At 39.1% G+C, this 21626-nt stretch overlaps 1 protein-coding gene across 2 annotated transcripts in view; it reads left to right on the forward strand.

Moving 5' to 3' along the window:
• Positions 1-21626, forward strand: part of enpp1 (ectonucleotide pyrophosphatase/phosphodiesterase 1) — a 37539-nt gene that overhangs the window by 13355 nt on the left and 2558 nt on the right. For both annotated transcript variants that reach the window (XM_036147304.1, XM_036147303.1), the window contains exons 4-20: positions 1727-1824; positions 1915-1994; positions 4682-4801; positions 5731-5840; positions 5939-6004; positions 6096-6168; positions 8652-8760; positions 9804-9935; positions 10044-10075; positions 10213-10340; positions 12086-12155; positions 13036-13123; positions 16953-17137; positions 17297-17336; positions 17412-17572; positions 20757-20886; positions 21256-21330. In XM_036147304.1, the coding sequence (XP_036003197.1) occupies positions 1727-1824; positions 1915-1994; positions 4682-4801; positions 5731-5840; positions 5939-6004; positions 6096-6168; positions 8652-8760; positions 9804-9935; positions 10044-10075; positions 10213-10340; positions 12086-12155; positions 13036-13123; positions 16953-17137; positions 17297-17336; positions 17412-17572; positions 20757-20886; positions 21256-21330 (1697 nt within the window). The remainder of the gene's footprint in view (positions 1-1726; positions 1825-1914; positions 1995-4681; positions 4802-5730; positions 5841-5938; positions 6005-6095; positions 6169-8651; positions 8761-9803; positions 9936-10043; positions 10076-10212; positions 10341-12085; positions 12156-13035; positions 13124-16952; positions 17138-17296; positions 17337-17411; positions 17573-20756; positions 20887-21255; positions 21331-21626) is intronic.

Here is a 21626-nt window from a genome sequence, read left to right on the forward strand (position 1 = left end):
TCTGACTACAGACATAAATGGTGACATTTTCCATCCCTGTGGCCATTTATTTTTTTTTTTTTAGTGCTTTTTAAATTAGTGCAACTAACCCAAAGCCTGGGCATGGGCTTTTCCTCAAATGTGTTGTTTTATCTAGGAAAAAGCAGTTGTCTCTATGGAAACTGGGTTAATGACTTTGACTAATCAGGCATGTGTTTGTGAGTAGTGCCAGTGTGTGTTTGTGTGAGATGAAGCCACATATAAACACAACTAGTAAACCAGACAGACTCATCCTCGCAATGGAAAAGTTAAGCTACTATTTTAAATGACCTAAACTCTTGTTTTAAAAGTAGAATTTAGACAAATGTGGTCTGTGTTTTATTTCCTGATTACATATAGTTTTATTTTTACATTCTAACATTTAGTCAAACCAAACCAAACGTAACTCGTACAAAAAGATGAAAAGGTTACGAGCGGAAATGTTCAGCTAGGATGTGTGGTACTTTTTAAAGAGGAACTCTTAATGTGTAAGGAGTGCCTAGAGTGCATTGTTGTTGGAATTTCTTAGTAGTTAAGGAGGTATAAGATCTCATTTTACTCTCAATATACCTTTGCTGAGCTGAAAGCATAAACTTAAATGGACTTAATTTTCTTGAGCAAACTCAATGCAATGGTCTAATCATTGCAACTTTGGAGTTATTTATGTGTTGTGACTTTGCATCACGCAAATCAACTGAAAAGTTAGGAAAAGTCTCTCCTATAATTTCATTACATTTATTCACTGGGGGAAAAAAAGTCCAAAGTTATTCATAAATATTTTTTCTTCCAAATTACTGGTACCTGAGTTTATTAAGGTAAACAAAATATCTAGGGAACGTATAATTAGTTAGCTATCCTTTATTTTGTACTTTGGCATATAAATATATCATCGCTTGCGAGAGAGAGGCGAAACGTCCAGCGACCAACGGCAGAGATCAACGTGAAAAATGTTGCCTTGTTCACGTTAAGTGAGAAAGTACCTTTACTCTGAGCCACTGGCCTTTAAGCTGGGCCACAACCTTTATTTATCTTGTCATCTTGTACAACATGGAGGATAAAATCTTCTAAAGCCATTGGTAGTCACTGATAGTTAAGACGACGTTCTTTGGTCTTTTGGCAATAAGCGCTCTAGACAAAGGGTGAATGTGTGGAGGATGGAGGATTTGTGATGCTGTGGGCCTGTTCCTCTTTCAATGGCAATCTTTTAAATACCAAGAAGCTTGAAACTTTGAATACAAAATTTACACACATGTATGTATGTATGCATGTATGGATGGATAGTTGCCATTACAGCATCAAACAGCACAAATACTGTCGTTAAGAGGGGAGATGATAAGCTCGGTTGATGACAGAACTGAGCTTTTGTCTGTGTGACTTCTTAACAACCACGTTGTGTACTTGTGTTAAGATGCTTGTTGATGGATGACTTTCTGTTGACGTTTTCACACTCAGACGTTTTAGTCATGGTTCTTTTCTAGGATCACTGAGGTTGCAACAGAGCAAAACATGCTGAATGTGAAGGTTGTCCAAACATGTCTCCATCCATGAGGCGATTCCCAGCTCCTTCCATGGGAAAAAAAATATGCTTTGCCAGTAACATAAATGCCTTCTTCTGGCATCTTACCTTGGCACCAAAAACATACAGTTTGTTGGAAAATTTACATGGAAGCAAGACAGCGAAATGATTCAGGTGTCTGCCTTTACCCAGTTTTTCCAAGCCTCCGCTCCTCCTCGTGTCCTTGGATGGCTTCCGAGCAGCGTACCTTAAAGATCACAAGAATCAGATGCCCATCATCAACAGGCTGCGTAAGTCAGACAAGCGGTTGCCGTCTGGACTCGCTGAGGATTTTCCTTGATGTCACTAACAGTTTTTTTTTTTTTTTTTTTTTGCTGCAGGAACGGCAGGAACAACAACATCTCACATCAGGCCGGTTTATCCCACAAAGACTTTCCCCAACCACTACAGCATTGTGACTGTAAGTGTTTCGGTTCGTCCAGGTTCATTTAGTGAGATGTATTGCGTTGACGTATCACTAAAGCTGTAGAAATACTGAACATACTGAAGGTATGCATTTAGTAGAACGTAGATGATAGATATGGTCTAATGTAAGAAACTAGTTTGTATTGAGTTGTTGAGCAGTCTGCGGTCGTTTTCTATCCCTATAACAAATATTCATCAGTGAAATGTAAGCGCTAATTGTTTGTTCATAAATGTTCAGTAGATGCAAATAGTGTTCACATGCTTAAATTAGCAGATTTTTATTATATTTAAAAAACGTTTTTTACACCTTTCAACTGATAAACAAATAAGATCTTTGATATGCGCACCCACATCACACCCTCAAACAATTATATTGAATCTGACAAACCTAAAACAAAGTTCAGCCGTTCTGATGAAGGGTTCTATGAAATGTTGTGGAAATATTTATCTGATGAAACCAAACCTGGACCTTTGGGTCACAATAAAAACACTGTACCCACAGTGAAACACAGTGATGGCAGTATCATGCTGTGGGGTTACTGTACCTTAGATGAAACAAGGGCTTTAGTTAAGATAGAAGCACCACTAAGTTTTAGACTGAAAACTTTTAACTTTCTGCTTGAGGGCTGAATTGAAACATTGGAGGGAGTCCAGGTGTGCCATAAATGAACAAAAAAAATGGCTCCATTTGGAAAGACCTAGCCAGAGTCCTGGAATAAATCTGACAGATGAACTGAAGAAGGCTCTGGACAAGTGATGTTCTCACAATCTGGTAGATTTAGAAACGTTTTTGAAGGCGTAGTGGGCTAATATTGCCTTGCCAAGTTGAGGGAGGGTCTCTTATTGACTCCTGCCAAATAAGCCAAAGAAGACCGAATGCTGTAATTAAATACAAACGTGCACCCCAATGTTACAAGGTAATTTTTCTTTTTTTTGTAAATAGTATTTTTCTAACAGATTTGTTTGGCAAGGTAAATTGCATGTCTGTCGCTTTAAAAGTGGGATATCCTCTGAAATGATTGTGGCCTCATTTTTTTCTACCTGCTATATTAATGGTGTTTACTCTTAAGATTCACTATATTGACATACTATATTTTATCTGAGCCATGACAAAGGTTACTAACAATAAATAATCAGTTCAAAAAGGTAAGAACAGCTGGTTTATTCTTTAGAAATGCACCACGTTATGTGTCTAAAGTCTAAAAGAGAGGTCTGTAAACTACCTTTTTACTATAATATGTTAAATAAATGCTACATGAAATCGATAAGTTTCGTATTTTAACATTTATGATGGGATAAAGTTAACCTGACAACAGTCAGATGCATGTCTCGCTCCGCCTAGCTCCACTCACATACATCTGGGACATCGCCCGTTGAAAGTGATTTCTCCAACCAATTTTATGGTCTGGCCAATCAGGACGCAGGGCTGGCATTTCATAGATGTGACGTAGTGGAGACGCGACCATGACGTGAGACTGTTTTGATAGCAATGGCGGCTCGTCCAGGAAGCAAGCGTTAACATTGATGATGCTATTTCTTCCGTGTTGTCCAATCTACCTAATATTGTTTCATTAAAAGAACATCAGAGAACGCCTCTGAAGGCTTTTGTTGGTGGAAACCATGTTTTCGCCCTTCTCCCGACCGGATTGGGCAAGTTTTGTTTTTTTTTCCTGCGTCGCTCTCATCAGCGTCACGGGTTAGCTTCGGTGTGAGTGGTTGAAATAGCACGTCGATAAAGATGACAGACAAGTGGCTTATCCAATCATATGCAAGAAGTTTTGATAAGGCCCAGCCTTCAATAAAGGCAATTCCTATGGCGGTGTCCCAGATGTATGTGAGTGGAGCTAGGCGGAGCGAGACATACATCTGGCTGTTGTCAGGTTAGGATAAAGTAGCGTCAGCTCTGGGGTGATCTTGCTCTAGTTTTAAATTTAAAGTACATAACCTTTAAACCTGCCTGCTGTAATTTTTTCACTGAGCTTCAATTCTCAGGCTCTACCCACAGTCATTGCTCTATTAAAGCCGAGTAGCTGACATGTGCATGGAAAAAGCAACTAACTAGAACCTTTCTAAATGCTTTTTTTTTGTCAAAAACAGATCTCATCAATAAAGAAGACCTTTAGTGTTTCCACTAATGCTTTATTTCATTTTATTTATTTATTTATTTTTTCCCAGTGTCCTGTCTAGCAATGTGGCAATAAGAATTGACGTCTTAATGCCAAATAGAGCTCGACAGATTTTGCTTTCACAAGCAAACAGCTTTCGCCATAATGCTCCACTTGATTTGTGCATGTAAATAGCTTTATTGTGATTCCTGCAGGGAGAATTTCAAATTATATGGACACTACAATGGGAAAGTGGGAGAGTAAAGGAAGAACAAGAAGAGAAAAAAAAGAAAGAGAAGAGGTGAAAGAAAGAAGAGATAATGCTTTAGCTGGTGTTGAGTCTGCTAACCCGTGATTCCTAGGAATTACAGCGCAGAAGAAAAAGAGCACAAATACTAGCATGAAATGCGTCGGAGGGAATTAAAAACAGATTGCAAGGGGCTTTTTAGAGCCAAAAAAGGCCTTCATTGGGTTTGGAGTTTTTTATTGTTAGAGAAACAGGAGCCTAGCCCCTGCAGATATAACATCAAAACAGCTCAATGTGACTGTGTGATGATTTGATCTCCTGCTCCTGCAGGGTCTTTATCCTGAGTCTCATGGGATAGTGGACAACAGGATGTACGATGTGACCCGAAATGCCTCTTTCAGCTTGGGATCAGAGGAGAAATTCAACTCAAAGTGGTACCAGGGGGAACCGGTGAGTAGATCTTTGTATGACGGTAAAATTTCAATACGTTTGTTATTGCAACACGTGAAAGTCTTAGTCACTGGATTGTCCTTACATTTACTCACCCCGGTTTTGTGGACAACCTGCAGTGATTCATACAAAAAAGGATCTCCCAACTTGCGTAAGAAACTTGCAGGATTGAGTTATCATCACGCTGTCATTTTCACTCCCAGTTGCAGCCTTCCTGTTGAAATGATGAATTCAGCTCATGTTAAGTGTCGGCTGGTGGGAGCTGCAAGCTGTGCTTCCTCAAATGCTTTGTGGTTCTTACCTAAACATGAGGCTTTGTAATTATCATTGCTCTTTTGTGTGACGAGCCGCTTCCCTTCTCCGTCTTACATACAGCAGCTGTATGACTTTCCAAAAAGGGGTTGAGCAGTAAACTGCTAGGAAATGAACTCTTGACAACAAAGCATGTATGTGGAAATATGATTAGAAAATCTTTTAGAAATTGAGAGCTACTTACTGTGTGGTACGAAGGGCGACCTGTACTGACCATTAAACGAGAGGAGTCAGAGCTCACCTTATCTTTATGTAATATAAACACATAAACATGTAATATAAACTTGTTTTTAATGCATTTATCATATTAAATCTATGTAAGAACACATATGAGTAAGAGCAACGCAATAAAATAACATTTTAGATGTAGCTCACTGGAAGGTTGTGCTATTTTTTGAACAGGCTTGAGAGCACCACATATGGTCCTTAGGGTCTACCTGGTCCTTGAACCCACAGATAGAAACAAATTTTTTTTCACATTTCCATCAGAATTTTCAAAGGCTGGAGAAATAAAAATTTTGCTTATTGGCTAAAGTAGCAGAACCCCTTCTCTTGTTTGTGTCCATTTGCCAGATGCTTCTCTTCTCCTTTATCTCGGTTCTTCTTGTCTTCTTCAGATCTGGATCACTGTCATGAAGCAGAAACTAAAATCAGCCACTTTTTTCTGGCCCGGATCTGATGTAGCTATTAATGGCTCCTTCCCAAATTTCTACAAGAAGTATGATAAGTAAGGATGAACCCGACCACGTTACACTGGCCTTTAAGTTCCACATTGTTGCATATGGTATTGTTGTGTTATTTCCTTCACAAACCTTTTGTGTGCAGGAACATCACGTTTGAGAAAAGACTGCAAGCGCTGTTTGAGTGGCTCAGTTTGCCAGAGGAGGAAAGGTGCTGCTTCTTCCACATTTAAATTCTCACTAAAAAAAAGGCATTAGGATGTGATCCAAAACCTACTGTGTTATTGTGTTTCTGATTTTAGACCTGACTTTTATACTTTATACCTGGAAGAACCGGACAGTACCGGACACAAGTATGGCCCACAAAGTCAAGAGGTGAGTTACTCATTAAACCTGCCAATGTCAGCAGGTTGTTGATTATCTGAATGAATAACTGGCTTTAATTATGCTGGAGCTGAATTGTTCTTGGGAATGTTCACAGGCTGAAGCTCATCTTCCCGGTTTTATATATATATATATATATATATATTGATAGTTAATGTTCCTCTGAATACATCACTGCCAACTGGCTCTACATCTGACTGCACAATAATGATTTAAAAAGAAAAAACTGTTAGAATTTTCAGCTAATTCTGAAAGTTTTCTAAACAAATGTATTTAGATTTTTTAAATGATCTGAAATCATTTATTAATCTCTAAGTCGGGGGTTCCCAAATTTCTTAGCCTGAGACCCCCAAAATAACAGCGGCATAGACCGGCGACCCCCTTTTGGCAGGGTGGCAGGCTATTTTCGTACTTTCTAGAAATTATGAGATTAAAGTCATAAAATTTATGAGAACTCTTACAAAAAGGAGCAGACTCCCCCCAGTGTTAAAATAATAATAATAATAATAATAATAATAATAATAATAATAATAATAATAATAATAATAATAATAATAATAATAATAATAATAATACATTTTATTTCAAGCGCCTTTCAAAACACTCAAGGTCACTGTACATGTAAAAACAATAAATGGTAAAAGCAGTCGTCATAATTAAAAGAAACAACACAAATTACACAAATGAAGAATGTGGAGCATCTCTGTAAAGTTATACTTTGGTATCAATTTCACAAATAAGGAAATATTAAATCTCTTTAGTAAATCAGCATCAAATTGTTATTATTCTCGTAATTTCCAAAATAGAAGAAAATTTGTATTATGACCATTGTAGATTTAAAAAAAAAAAAAAAAAAAGAAAATGATTTGCCATGTTGAATAAATTTTAGGCATTTTTACATCAATTTTCACATATTTGTGATAAAAAAGCGTGGATGTTTTCTGGTGTCGAAAAGTTCTGCATTTTAAAGAAAGAATCTTTTCCATGACTGAAGAAATAAATTTGCTATATAAAAACAAGTCTGAAATTTTGCACCATCATTTGGATCATATCTCTATTCTGGGGACATATGACACCAAAGGGTGTCTCACAACCACCACTTTGGGAACCCCTTCTGCTCTAAGTACATTTATTATAAACTAGGGGTCTCATTTCTAAAAGTTGTGTACAATAAAAACCAGGAACTGAATCTATGATTGGTCACTTTTCTCACAAAGAGGCGACATAATGTGTGATCCCTCACGCAAACTCCCTCTCAGGCCTCCGCCCCTTTACCATGACGGGGGAAAATGGGAACGCAGATAGTGAAGTGGTGAATTGCAGCCACACTGCCTCATGATTCCTCTCAGACATTCAGTTTCACTCCATATCAGACTTTAATCATAGATCGACTTTGTCATAAGCATTCAAAACCGCAGTTTTACTCATGTCTGGGCTGCACTGGTGAGCCATAACTATAGATAAGGACCTTTGAAAGGCCCTCGAACCAGCTTAAATCCTAAATTAAAGTCCACACAACATTTCATCAGGGTTTTGCCATCGCATTCCTCTCCCCGACGATCACCAGGATGATGTGTACCAAAGATTAACACAGTGTGACAAGGTGTGAGGCAATCACACTGATTGCTGTAAACATTTAAATACCGGGGTGATACTCGAGCATAATGCCGACTCCAGAGGGTCTGGTGGCGCCAATGTCTGCCCCAGGGGCAGCTGTGGCTACATACAAAGCTTACCACTGTCAGGGTGTGAATGGGTGAATGACTGACTGTAGTGTAAAGCTCTTTGGGGTTTTCCGACCAGATGAATCGCTATACAAGTACAAGACATTTTCCATTTTTTACCATCTCAATAATCCAGGATATGAATAATTGTAAGAATAATCTCTTACTTGAAATTGTTTAACTTATGTTTATGCCACAATCTTGACGACCAGGACATCCTGGAAGACGGATGGCCCTGTCTCAGTTGGCCGGTGGTGGCTGAATAAAAGCTGTATTATACAAACATATGACTAAATAACTAAACGCAAAATCAGCATTCTCACATTGACATCTCAGTCCCCACAGTTAAACACTATAGGAAATCTGTGGGGTGCGCTGAAGAGAAGACAATATAAGAGACCCTAGGTCTCCAGACAGTTTTGGAAGATTGTCCTGAGACAAATGGTCAAATAAATGTTTTAGAGGACTAAGGCCTGTCCTACTGGGAAATGGGGGTTGCAAAAAGTTTAACGACCCAAAGATTCTGGAACGTGCTGGATCTCTGATTTTAAAATGATCACAGAAATGAAACTCCTCTTCTGTGACGCATTGCTACAACAAACCTTTTTGGTAGTTTTTCCTTCTATGTTTTTGCCTGTCTTTGTTCTATAAGGTAAATATGTTACTCTCATCATAAAAAAGTACTTTAAGCCAGTTATATTTGCAGCTACAAGGCAGCTACTAATCATTCTGTGGCTGTTGTTCTTTCAGGTGATTAATGCCTTGGAGAACGTTGACAAGATTCTGGGCAACCTCATGGATGGACTCCTTACAAGAAACCTTACTAAGTGTATCAACATAGTGATCGTGTCTGACCACGGTGAGGTGACAGCCGTAGAAACTCTCCATAGTGCCAGAAAACATTTTGCACAAGGCAGAGCACGAACTTACAGATGTCATCAGAAAATTAGAATAAACGTAGAGTTGGATTTAGAAATGAAGATGACGACAAAGGATTTACATGATTTAGAAGAGATTGCAGCTACTACAGAGCTGTGATTAAAAAAAATAAGGTGGATATGTAAGAGTTGAATGGGGAAAAGTTATCTCTATCATACAAGGAGGATATTTCTGGAAGAAATGTTTCTATGGGTATCTGGAGACCATATGTTTGGCCCTGTAATTACACTGTAAAGATCAATGTTGTTGTGTGTGAGTGAACAGGGCGATGCCCAGCAGTCCCTTCCAAGAACAAAAATAAATGTTAATGCAAATTTGCCATGAAACACACAAAACAAGGCACACTCAGCAGGGTTCACATGCCACGCCCAAAATACTGTTAACAGATGTCTAGCTGATAGCACAAGTATGCAAATCCCTTCTGAAAATCTTAAATTGATTATTAAGAGGCTCTGTAGAGGTTTTTGGATTAAATCAAGATGTAATGTTCGGTATTCAGATGTGTTTATACACAGAAATATAGATAGATAGATAGATAGATAGATAGATAGATAGATAGATAGATAGATAGATAGATAGATAGATAGATAGATAGATAGATAGATAGATAGATAGATAGATAGATAGATAGATAGATAGATAGATAGATAGATAGATAGATAGATAGATAGATAGATAGATAGATAGATAGATAGATAGATAGATAGATAGGCCCAACCTCATGTGTTCACTTGGTAACAACAACCACATTGAAAATTGTCGTTCCCAGGGAAGCAAAAATTTTCTTATTTCAGCCATCAACTTTTTTTTTCTTTTATAAATAACCATACATTCTGTGTAAATCACTGTCTTGTGCAAAAGTCCTACGAATATGATAACAACACCAGGGATAAATCAGACAGACATATTTCTCTGAGACGTATTTTGATGACTGACTTTGTCACAAAATGTTTACTTCAACAGGAATGGAGGTCGCTTCATGTGAAAGGGGAGCTTTTGTGTCAACTTACCAGCAAGACACATCTAAGTTTGATATCGTCCGAGGCCCAGCAGCTCGAATCCGACCAAAACGCCTCCCAGAGGATTACTTCTCCTGTGGGTCCCCGTCGGCAGCAGCCTCTTTCCTTTCCCCGCAGCTTTAAAGATTTTAGGATCTGTTTGAAATCGCCATCCCTGACATTGCCTCTGTGTTTCTTTCCACAGTCGACTATGAGGGCCTAATTAAGAATTTGTCGGTATGCCAAATATTTCAAGCGTTACGTTTGTGTTGATAAGAAGAATGCAAAATTATCTGCTTGTGTGACCTCATGACAAACAGTCCCGTCCTCCCTCTGCTGTGTGTTGATCCTCTCCGTCTGTGTGCATTCTGAAGTGCAGGGTCCCTGACCAGCCCATGAGGCCGTACCTCAAAGAAAACCTCCCCAAAAGGATGCACTTTGCCAACAACAAGCGCATAGAGAGAGGTCACCTCTATATGAAGGAGGGCTGGCAGGCAGCACTGTAAGTGCCGAGCGATCAAACCACAGTGGCCGTCATAAACTGGACAATGTTTGTGACTAAATGCAGCTTCAGTCAAGTGGCATGTTGACTGTGCGGGGGTTTAATTAATCCCACTAAGACAAACACAAGTTTGGACAGACAGACGTTTTCTGGTTTAGATGTTTTTCTTTCTATGTTATGGACATACCACAGATTAATATTGATGTTTGGGCGTTGCAGAAATAACGGAAGGTGATGAAATCCTGTATAAAACTGGCAGGGAGAGGTAACGTTGAGTGTCTACGCCATTGTTTCATAGTATCACAGCATTTATACAAATATGTAGAACATGATCTGATAATAAGCAATGACTATTCATGCTCCTGCAAAAAGAATTACTTATTAGAGTTATCACAGTGTTTTCTATACCGTTAGTTTCTTCTTTTTCTTCTTTTTTGTCTTGATAGACAGACTTGGAGATATAGTGGCTGACCTTTTTTCGGCTTCTGAAGGGGAATCATCCATAAGCCAATCTTTGTGACGCACTCCCTTAACGCCAATGTGCGCGCTCGCTTCTTGCTGGTTTCCTCTACGCATGCACACTTCTAGTGTTTATGTGTCCAGCGAGCTTCAGGTTCAGCCAATTCGTTGTAGCTCCACTGCTCTCGCACTATGATTTGAACATGGCTGTGAGTCACGAGAAGCAAACTGTCTTACAAGTTTATAAGAAGAAGGGGAAGGCCTCAGAGGCAAGAAGTAAGACGCGACAGGATAAGACGGTCCTGACCCTGCGGAGTTAGTCAAAGAGGGACTTGGGCGTCTCTTGCCTACATTTTCGAGAAAAATCTCCACTCTACCTTATAAGCAAAAAAACTGAATAAACAACTGGTAAATAGTAGCAGCTTATGTTATGTCTATAATGTTAGTTTTGTAACAATATAAGAATAGTATAAGAATATAGGGTATTTATTATGCTACTCTTAATGGGCTAAAACAGGAAGTATAACAGGCTGACGTTAACTAGCTGAATCAGGCGATCTGATAGCTAGACCGCAGATGTTGATAGCAGCCTAAATGTAATGTTACCTTAATAAGAGTGATGCTCTTTCAGTTTCTACATGACTGTTCATGTTTTTCACCAGCCTAAATATTTCCAAGCAGCCAAATCTGTTTTACATGTAAGCTAGGGAAGAATGTTTTAGCCTTTTCAGGCAGCTGACCAGCAGCCTGCAGCTGCAGGAAGAGGAGCTGCTGGTGCTGCACGTTCTCTGATGGCTCATTAAAAAAGATTTTTCACCATGATTTTAAGGCAATATGATGTAGCTATGTTAGTATTTATAACCTTTGTCTACCTTTATATGTGTAGCCCACCAATGCAGTAAGTAAATGTACATTTTTCAAGTAGAAGATATAAAGACATTTACATTGGTGCAGTTTATCTCTATTGGAAAAGCAGCAGTGCTGTAGTCGGCTTATCATTTGTAGAATAAACTGTATGCCTAAATCTTTTAATGACAGAATGAAGAAGCATGTTGGAAAGGAGCAGCAAAAATCCTTTGATTTGCAGTAACCCTATAATTGTGGTAAATCATACCACAAGCTGGGAAAAAATAAGACACAAGAAACCTCCCTTTAACCCTGAAATATGCATTAACTACTTGATGAGGATGTTCAATATATTCCTTTTTCCAGTATTTCCTCAAACTCCATTTATTTTTAATTTTCGTTTTTGTTTTAATGTGCTTGTTTTAATGTTTTCTCCTCAGTAACTCAACTCCGGGCAAGAATTGCAACGGTGGTTTCCACGGCTCAGACAACGTCTTCAGCAACATGCAGGTCAGCGGAAGGAAAGCGTATGTGTTTGCTGTAGACATGAAACCTTTGTTATGCCATTTTTAGTTTTGAAGATAACAGGAAGTTACTAAATGTAGCCATTGATTTACGAGAAGATGATAAAAACTATATATTTACTATATTATAGGTGGAATGAACCGTCCTCACCATTGAGACATGAAATAATGAAGGACTGAAAACATTTGAAAAAGCTTCTGTGTTGACTTTAAAAACACGTATTGCAAAGTATATTTAGTGGTGAAGCAATGTCTGCTCTCAAAGAAATAGGGTTCCCACAAGTATTTTTATTTTGATACTGTTTGGAAATTGGATTTTCATCCCTGTTTACATACAAGTGAAGAAAGGGATGAAATATATGGATAAATCTCTAAGACTGAGAACTCAGATGCTCCAAGAAGTCAGTAAATTACGGTAGTCGCACTTAGAATGAAAGGTTTCTCTCAGCCTACACACGGAAAGATTTCATCTTAATGCCATTGTGATCTTAGTCACCACTGTGTCTCTGGATTTATCATAAGCTGGAATTTACTCAGAGTCGTTTCTTGTGTACTTTTTTAGTAAAAAGCAAAGCCGGGGCTGCTTCTTCTGCAAACATGCCAATGTTCTCCTTCGGTATAGAAACCTGTTTAGGTTTGGGTCAATTCAGGGCTTGACTTCCCTTTAAATATTTACTCATGAACTAAATAGGTGGATCAAATGTTTGACATTTTACTGTTTACAGTTGGGCCTGAATAATGCTTTACGTTTCGCAAACGTTGGCGTAGCTCCTTAAAAGCTTAGTTTAGTTTACTTCATGCATATAGAATTTACACTGTGTGGAAAAAAAAACAACTTACTGTATATGTTGTTGTTGTTTTTCCAGTCAATCTTCATTGGTTATGGTCCTGGATTTAAGACGAACACTGTCGTGGCCCCCTTTGAGAACATTGAAATATATAACCTCATGTGTGGTAAGTGGCTGAATTAGTTTCCGTTATTCTTGGTGCTGTAAGTCGTCGAAGTATCTTGATTTGTCATTCATGAGTTATGGTAAGATGGAGTAAAAGATGTTGTCGTTTTACTGAGAATGGTTATGAGATATGACACTAGACTGAAAGTATCGTATGAGATCCTGCATGCAAGCAGCTGAAAGGAGCTTCCTTCGTAGCACGGCTGGTGTCAGCCTAAAAGATAAGACGACAATCTTCTGAGAGGACCTGGGTGTAGAGCTTCGCTGCATCAAAAGAAACCCAGTGAGACTGCTCAAGCAGTTGATTAGGACTATTTATCTAATCTGAGATGGGTGAATGGATGAATGGATAGATGCTGCTGCTGATATTATTTAGTCAGGTGTTGTTTTGTGAAATATAAAATTTTGTGCCATTGACTCGCTGAGACTTGAGCTGCTATGTGTTTTCACATGTCAAACCCTTAATCAGGGCTGCACAATGGTGCAGCGGGTAGCACTATTTCCATGCAGCGAGAAAGTCCTGGGTGAAAATCGCACACTGGGACCTTCCTGCACGGAGTTGGCGTGTTCACCACGTGCATTCGTGGGTTCTCTCTGTTAGAGCCCACTGTTAGACTGTTAGATTAATTGGTCTCATTAAATTTCCCTTAGGTGTGAATTTGTGCGTGCTTGGTTGCCTGTCCTGAGTGTCTCCATGTTGCCCAGTGACAGACTGTCCAGGGTTTTCCCTGCCTTTTGGCCAATGACTTCTAATGATAGGTACCAGTCCACTGCATGGATAAGCAAATGGATGGATGAAATTAAATGTACTCAAATTAATTAATCTGGCTTTAAAGTCATGGACAAAGGGACAGAGTGTCTCTTACATACCAAAAAGTGCGGTCTTAAAAGCAAAGCATCTTGCTGTAAAACACTTTCTTAATTTATTAAAGGACTTTGTTAAGCATGTGGTTGAACCTTTTCTACACACCGCAGAAAAATAACTTGAGACGTTGGTCAGGTCTTTGTTGAAAAGGTTAATATATAATCACATCTGTTGAATGGACATTTATAGTTAGTGACTAATATCCTAAATGCATTGCTTCTCTGTCAAATTTTAACCTGACTGACCTAAAAAAAATTATGCTGTGCATAGCGAGGATGGATGGATGGATGGATGGATGGATGGATGGATGGATGGATGGATGGATGGATGGATGGATGGATGGATGGATGGATGGATGGATGGATGGATGGATGGATGGATGGATGGATGGATGGATGGATTGATGCTTTAATCTCAAAAAGAGATAGTGAAGATTATGTCTACAGTAAGAAAAATAGCTGTTCCTATTTTCCTTTTGCGTCTGTTTGTTACACTGCTGCTGGTCTCAGTTTTGACAACATCCAGCTTACCGACACATTTCAGTTACAGGAAACAGGTGTGGTCCTTGAACCTTCAGTTTCTGCTCTACTTCCTAAAAAAAAAAAAAAGGAAACCAATTTAAAAGGAAACCGCACACATCCAAACCGAGGTTTGAGAAACGTTCAGCAAGTGAGAAGAAGTGAAAATTATTGAAACGTTGTCATTTAGCTAGCACTGATGAGGGGATGTTTATTTGTGGCAATCTAGTGTGGTGATCCCTGTCAACCCAGCCTTTTCCACATGTTTAGGCCTATTGATATGCTGTACACTGCAAAAACAGAACTAAAAATAAGTAAAATGTTCTTGAAATGAGTGTGTTTGTCCTTGGTTTGAGCAGGTAAATAAGATTATCTACCAATAGAAGGAGTATTTTCTACCCCTAAAATGAGATAATTAGATATACTGCACTTGAAGTAAGATGATGGAGATGAGTTGTTCCTATTTTAAGTGCAAAAATCTTATTCCATTGGCAAATCATCTTATTTACCTGCTCAGATCAAGGACAAAGGCACTTATTTCCAGAAAGTAGCTCTTTGTGTCTCTATGTTATTGATGGAATGGTGACCTGTACAGGGTGTACCCCGCCTCTAGTCCAATGACCGCTCCCACACCCAATCCACCCTCCTGCGGCCCTGCGCTGATAAGGGGCTACAGACAATGGATGGATAAACTTGGCCAGAACAATCTCCCTGTCCTTGTTAAAGGGGACATATGCTTTTCAGTTCTTCCTTTTCACACTGAAGTCATTTCTGGGCTATATAAAGTGAATGTCTTGGTCTGACTTTGTTAATTTACGCCCATGTCTCCCTTTTTTTTTTTACCCCTGTTCTGAGGTGCGTCTGAGAACAACTTGTTTTGGTGCCGTCTCTTTAAATCTAAAGGGGGCGCTTCACACCCCACACCCCTCCAGGTCACTGAGCGTTCCACTCCACCCAGTCCGGCCATTTTTGTCATATGCATTTCTAATATCCACTTGTAGCTTAGGCATCCTTCAGCTTGGGTTATGAAATTGCAGGGAAAAATAAAAAGGATAGATTTGCAAAATTGGTAAGCAGGAAGTCCATGACCTTGTTTAGCTGCTCTGCAGCAAATACTGTGACATTATTATGTTCAAAAACATAATAGAGGACATAGAGAACTGATGTGCTTGAATAATATGACCAGAATGTATATGAAGATATCTATGCAGCACCAGGAGAGACTACATACAAATTTTCTGCATTCCAAAAGACTCCCAACAAAATGTACTTAAGGTCTATTTTGCATAATATCTCCTCTTTAAATCACGAATTACCTGTGATTAACTAGAAAAGCAGAGTCCCATTTCTCCAGCCACACCCAGGTCTCTCCCAGACTTGTAGAAACAGGATATCACTGAAAGATCTTGAAATGCAGCACATTGTGCCCTGATCCAAATAAATTCAACAACAGACAAGAACAACATCAACATATATCATCGTCAAAGGGGTAAAGCTATTTACAAATCTTTGACACTCCCATTGGACCCCAACGAGGAACATTATCCACGAGAACACAAGAATTAAACTGAAACCCTGCAGGTTTCACGTGCCTTAGGTGTCTTTTTCATGACTCGACAATAAGGATATTACTAAGCAAAAATTGAATCTATGGAAGAGTTCCAAGGCCAAAAATGACTATACTGAATTTGCCAAAAAAAAAAAACATCCTGAAGATGTGTAAGATGGGCATCATGGAACCAACACATCGTTTCAGATAAAACACAATCGCGACCCGCTGCTAGTAATGGGAAGATCTGGGGCTGCTTTTCTGCTTCAGGACCTGCCCATCCAGCCATTGCCTATACCTGCTTATCATCCTCTGTAGCACATAATCCTAAAGGAAGACTTTGGACCATCAGTTCATGACCTGTTAACTAACTGCACTTGGGTAATGCAGACAGACAGTGATTCAAACCACACCACAAGTAGGCTTAACGATAAGTAAACAAGCAAGACGAGGTTTCCGAGGGGCCTCGTCGGATTCTCGCTGGAATGCAATTGAGATGTTGGGACATTAAAGTGGATGGATGTTTATGCTCCAAAGTCCTTGAATGTGTCTGAATTGTGCAACTCTGCAAGCACTTCTGCAGCCATCCATCCACTGGCTAAGCCTTTTTATCAATGCAGAGGGGCAGTTGGTACGAACTACACTTCTTATTTTACTTTGTGAAAGTCATTAAAAAACATCTGAACTTCATAATCATGTAAATGCACGGGAATGTGTGGTTGTGACATGTCAAAACATGAAAAAGGTTCAGGCAGTAAGACTGCTTTTACAAGACAAAAAACAATAAGAGAGCCTCTGAAAATTAGAGATTCTTTTCCTTTTCGATAAATACACTTTGTTTCGTACATTAAATGTCCTGCGTTTAAGGTTTTATTTCCGTCTTCCTTTTCTCAATCAGACCTTCTTGGTATCCATCCGTCTCCAAACAACGGGACCCATGGCAGCTTGAACCATCTCCTGAAGCATCCCATCTATCGTCCCGTCTACCCAGCGCAGCTCTCCCATGAAACCCCCTGTGAAGGCTCCAACCCGCTCCCCACAGACAGCCTCAAATGCCTCTGTCCATCTCAGAACCCTATAATGGTACGGGGGCTTTTGTTCGACACTCTGGACTGTTGTTACACATTTTCTTTCTTGACTCACATTCACAAATTCTCACAATATAAATGAGCTAAACATGCAAACTCAAACTGTAGGTCTTGCTGTGGTTGCACCTTATCTTATTTTATCTTATCTTTGCAGGAGACAGAAATGAACACAAAGCTTTTATCAATGAGTTCAGGTAATGACTTGTTTTTCTTTTTATTCAAGATAGCGCTGGGAAATATTGACATAAAGCTTTGATTTCTCTCCTTAGTCACCAAAGATAATTTGCGCCGCCGTCACCATCCCTTCGGCACCCCCGCAGTCGTCCAGGCAGGCATCAGCTTTTGTCTGCTGTACCACTCCGACTACCTGAGCGGATACAGCAGAGACCGCCTCACGCCGCTCTGGGTGTCGTACACCCTCCCGCCTCTGGTGAGTGCACAGCTCGGCGCTCTCTTTCATCTCTAAACTTAGCCCCATCGGTTCGGAACTGCCTCGGCCGTATTTCATCCGTGGCTTTGGTTTGGCTGCAGACTGGAGGAGGTTTCTGTAGCATCTGAGTCCCTGCTGTACGGCTCTTGTCTCTTTTGCACTTTGTGGCAGAGCTTTCTTGTAAATCACAACCTCAGGCACAGCAGTGCATTTCCAAGAGAGCTCGGATTCCTCTGTCTGAATGATTGAGCAAGTGGATGTGCGATCCAAATACAGTAGAATACAGCATGCAGTGCATTGACTGCAACCACTGTAGGTAAAAAAAAAAGTGCTATGACACGAAATGTTTGTGACTGTTTTATTGTGTTACATTATAGACTAAATATTACATCTAAAACCAAAACCTAAACATCGTTATTCATTATAAAGTTTCCAGCAAGAAAATCGATCTAAAGCTAACTTGATTACTCGGAGAGATAATTACTCCACAGAAACAATCAGAGTAACTTGGCTGACTGGATAAGCCCCCTGCTTGTGTTTTTTAATGGCATTTCCAAGAATCCACCAAGCTTAAATTAAAACTATCAGTCCGCGCCAGCTGGAGTCTGTAACGTATATCAACCACCAGTTTGCTCTGGTTCATGCTGTGAGCTGAAGCGCAGCCAAGAGGGAGGGGGAGGAGCCTAAGGCTCGGTTTACGCGATGTTTCCTGGTGAAAACGAAACAGTTTGGCTGCGTTTCCACTGTTAATTTACACGACAACGCCGAGTGTTTCCTCTGACAACGGCACAGTGTGAAAACAGGTTCCAGAGTGTAATGGTTCAAGAAGTTTCTGTAGTCATGTAAAGAGGAAAAACTGAATATAATAATGATGTATATAGCAGGTGCAAAATGCTCTATTAGCAACATACGGGTATTTGGATCTCTAATATATGATGGATTGATTATTAAGGGCTTTATAGGTGAGAAGGAGAATTTTAAATTCTATTCTTGATTTAACAGGAAACCAATGAGGGGAAGCCGAAAGAGGGGAAACATGACCTCTCCTTTTAATTTTTATCTGAACTCTTTCTGCAGCATTTTGGATCAGCTGAAGGCTTTGAACTGCATTTTGTGGACTTCCTGATAGTAATTCCAAAAAAAGTAACAAAAAAAAAAAACAAAGCAACTGGACTTGCTTTGTGTTTTTTTTTTTTTTTTTTTTTTTTTTTTTGTCCAGTTGCTTTGTTTTTGTTTTTTACCTTTTTTGGAATGACCATGACCTGGATGACTGAGATTCTTCACCAGCTTCCCGATAGTAAAGAATTACAATAGCCCAGTCTTAAAAGATTTGTTTTTCAGTGTTATTTTTATTTCAGGGGTGAAAGAAGGAAATCCTGGAAACCTGTTGACAGGGGATTTAAATGACATCCTATTATTCTTTTATTGATGGTTTGATGGCATGTTTGTATGTTCTATTTTTATTTTTCATTTCTTCCTATGTCAGTTTATTTTTTATTTTGGAGATAAAGTTTTAAAAGAAAAAAATAAATTATTTTTATTTATATATTACCATAACTGATGCCACATTGTAATTCCTAAGTACCAGAAGCCGGCTTCTCAATGTGTATATAACTTTATTAAGTTTATTTAAGTTAATTGGTAATCCATGACTTCCTGGTTATTACGATGTGACACAGAACGACTTTTCACTATGAGTATCTTTACAAGGGCAGTCGCTATCACAGAGGGTGTTGTATATTATCTCAGAATAACTTTTATCACCTCATTATTTTGTCAGTACAGACTTTATTTGGTAATGACTAAAGATTAATAATGTCATTATCTCAAGACAACAGATTAGATGTTGTAAAACATCGTAGCCTAGTTTTAAAAAAAAGGATGTCTCACAACAAATACAATATCTAAAAATCAAAATGACACTAAATCAGTCTGGCTTTTACAAATTTACTATAGTCATGTTTGCAAGTGAACTGAGCTGAAAAGGTCCCATCTAGAAACAAAGTATTACTGGTAAAACTTTTCTGCTGGGGCAAGGGTCATGATACCAATACAGCAGAGTGAAATTGGGTGTAACACACAGACGACATTCATTTTGGCCAAACTATCATCTTGCAATCTTATCACAGAATGAAACAAACTTACTTTTAATAGAGATGAGCAAATTCTTGATCTTCTTTCCATTCTTCTTTTGCTAGCTTCTGTAACAAGTACACAGTAAAGTTGATAAAGCGGCTGTCTACTGCAAGTATTGTTGCATAAATGTAGGTTTCTCCCTATAAGGGCTTCAACATGATCTGTTTGCTCCGAGAGGAAGATAAGACTTATTTTTCTCTCATAAAATGAGCTTCGATGAGTCCAGGGACACGGCAAGCGAGTGACACCAAAGCTGAACTTTTTTTACCTGCATGCAAAACATTCTGCGCTGCAGAAAGCCAACGTTGCATGTCACCGTCATCACTGCAGTGGTGGTGGCTGCAGTATATATATATATATATATATATATATATATATATATATATATATTTTTTTTTTTTTTTTTTACAAAAAAACTGTGTACAAGCAAAAAAAAAACAAAAAAATGCTAAAATACGTGTTCAAAGCTGTTAGAGATAAACTCCAGAATTTTCGCAAGTGTAAAGTCAGTACCTTAAATACATTGATTAAAGAGGATGGAGAATTGCTTGCTTTATAACACATCAGCCTAAATCTGCAGCATTGTTCTTCTTTTACTGCCTCTAGATGTGATAAATGATTAAATGTCCTAAAGAACTGTAACACTAAAAGGAAAAGCTCCAGACACGAAGCACGCAGTAAGCATTTTGAATCTTGCGTGCATACTTTTGTTGTCCTATTGTTCTTGTAAGACTTTTAAACTGAGCAGAAATAAAGAAGGTAAATGTTTTCTTTACCAACATATAGATGATTTTATGAGGAAGTTTTTTGCTTTTGGCTAAACCAAATACATTTTCTCGATATTTCAAAAGCTCCATGAAAGTGGTTTCACTTAACATCACCCAAGAATTTAACCTCAGATAAATGACATTTTCTATGAGCTCTGCTAACCAAAAGAGTGGAATTCCCTCACCGAGCCGTTCAGTATGCTAAATCTGAATCCGGGCCAAATGATCTTGCACCCAGAGACCTGTCCTGCTGTCCACCACTCACTGATCCCCTGTCTCAGTTCACAGTGCAAGACCCGAGCCACGAGGGGTGTGTTCGAGCTGACGTGCGCGTCCCGTCTTCCTCTGACCAGCTGTGTCTCCGCTACAGAAATCAGAGCCGTCTGTCCTATGGTCTGCTGCACCCCCCCTGTAAGTGTGTGTAACTGTATATCTGTTATGTCTAAAAAAGGTTTGCCTCCAGGTGGCTTCAGCAGGTGAAGTGAAAGAGAAAGTTAACGCTCACTTCCCATTTTCACTGGTACAAAATAAGGTACAACACTGATTTATTTTCATTTTTTTGCAGCAACTAAAGATTTTAAGATTATTTTGACCGATAGGCCTGTAAAGTTTAGCTTTAACAATGTACACGGTTAGTATTTGTAGGTTTTCCAACCTCACGTCATCAGTAATTTCCACCATTTGCTTCAGTTTAATTCATTGATCGTGTTTGCAACAAATTTCTACCTACTTCTCTGTGCGGTCCCACATCTTTTGCGTCACCTGTCATTATCTTTACAGATCTAAATGCCACTGGTCCAGAGACTGACTCGCTTATCAGCAGCAACATGGTACCAATGTTCCCTGCATTTAAAAGTAAGTATTTCTGCACATATCTGTCAAGTTTGTGTTTGGTTTTTGTTTTTTAAGAGCATTTGGAGTTTTTACGCTAAGAATGCAATAATTTCAAAGCTATAAGATTTGACAACAGGTTGAGCAACGTACAGAAAATATTTGTAGCAACTGCCTCAGGTTCCTGGATGTGCCCATAACCTGCCAGGCCTCCAGTACACAAAAACCTGCCTTGTGCATGCTTGAACAAAGCTCGTCTGTAGAACTATTCTTCAACTCCTGAACTGAGGAGATCTCTGTTTTTTTGACTCAGTGCCAAG

This window comes from Fundulus heteroclitus, chromosome 15 (assembly GCF_011125445.2).
Source record: "Fundulus heteroclitus isolate FHET01 chromosome 15, MU-UCD_Fhet_4.1, whole genome shotgun sequence".
Classification (NCBI taxonomy): domain Eukaryota; kingdom Metazoa; phylum Chordata; class Actinopteri; order Cyprinodontiformes; family Fundulidae; genus Fundulus; species Fundulus heteroclitus.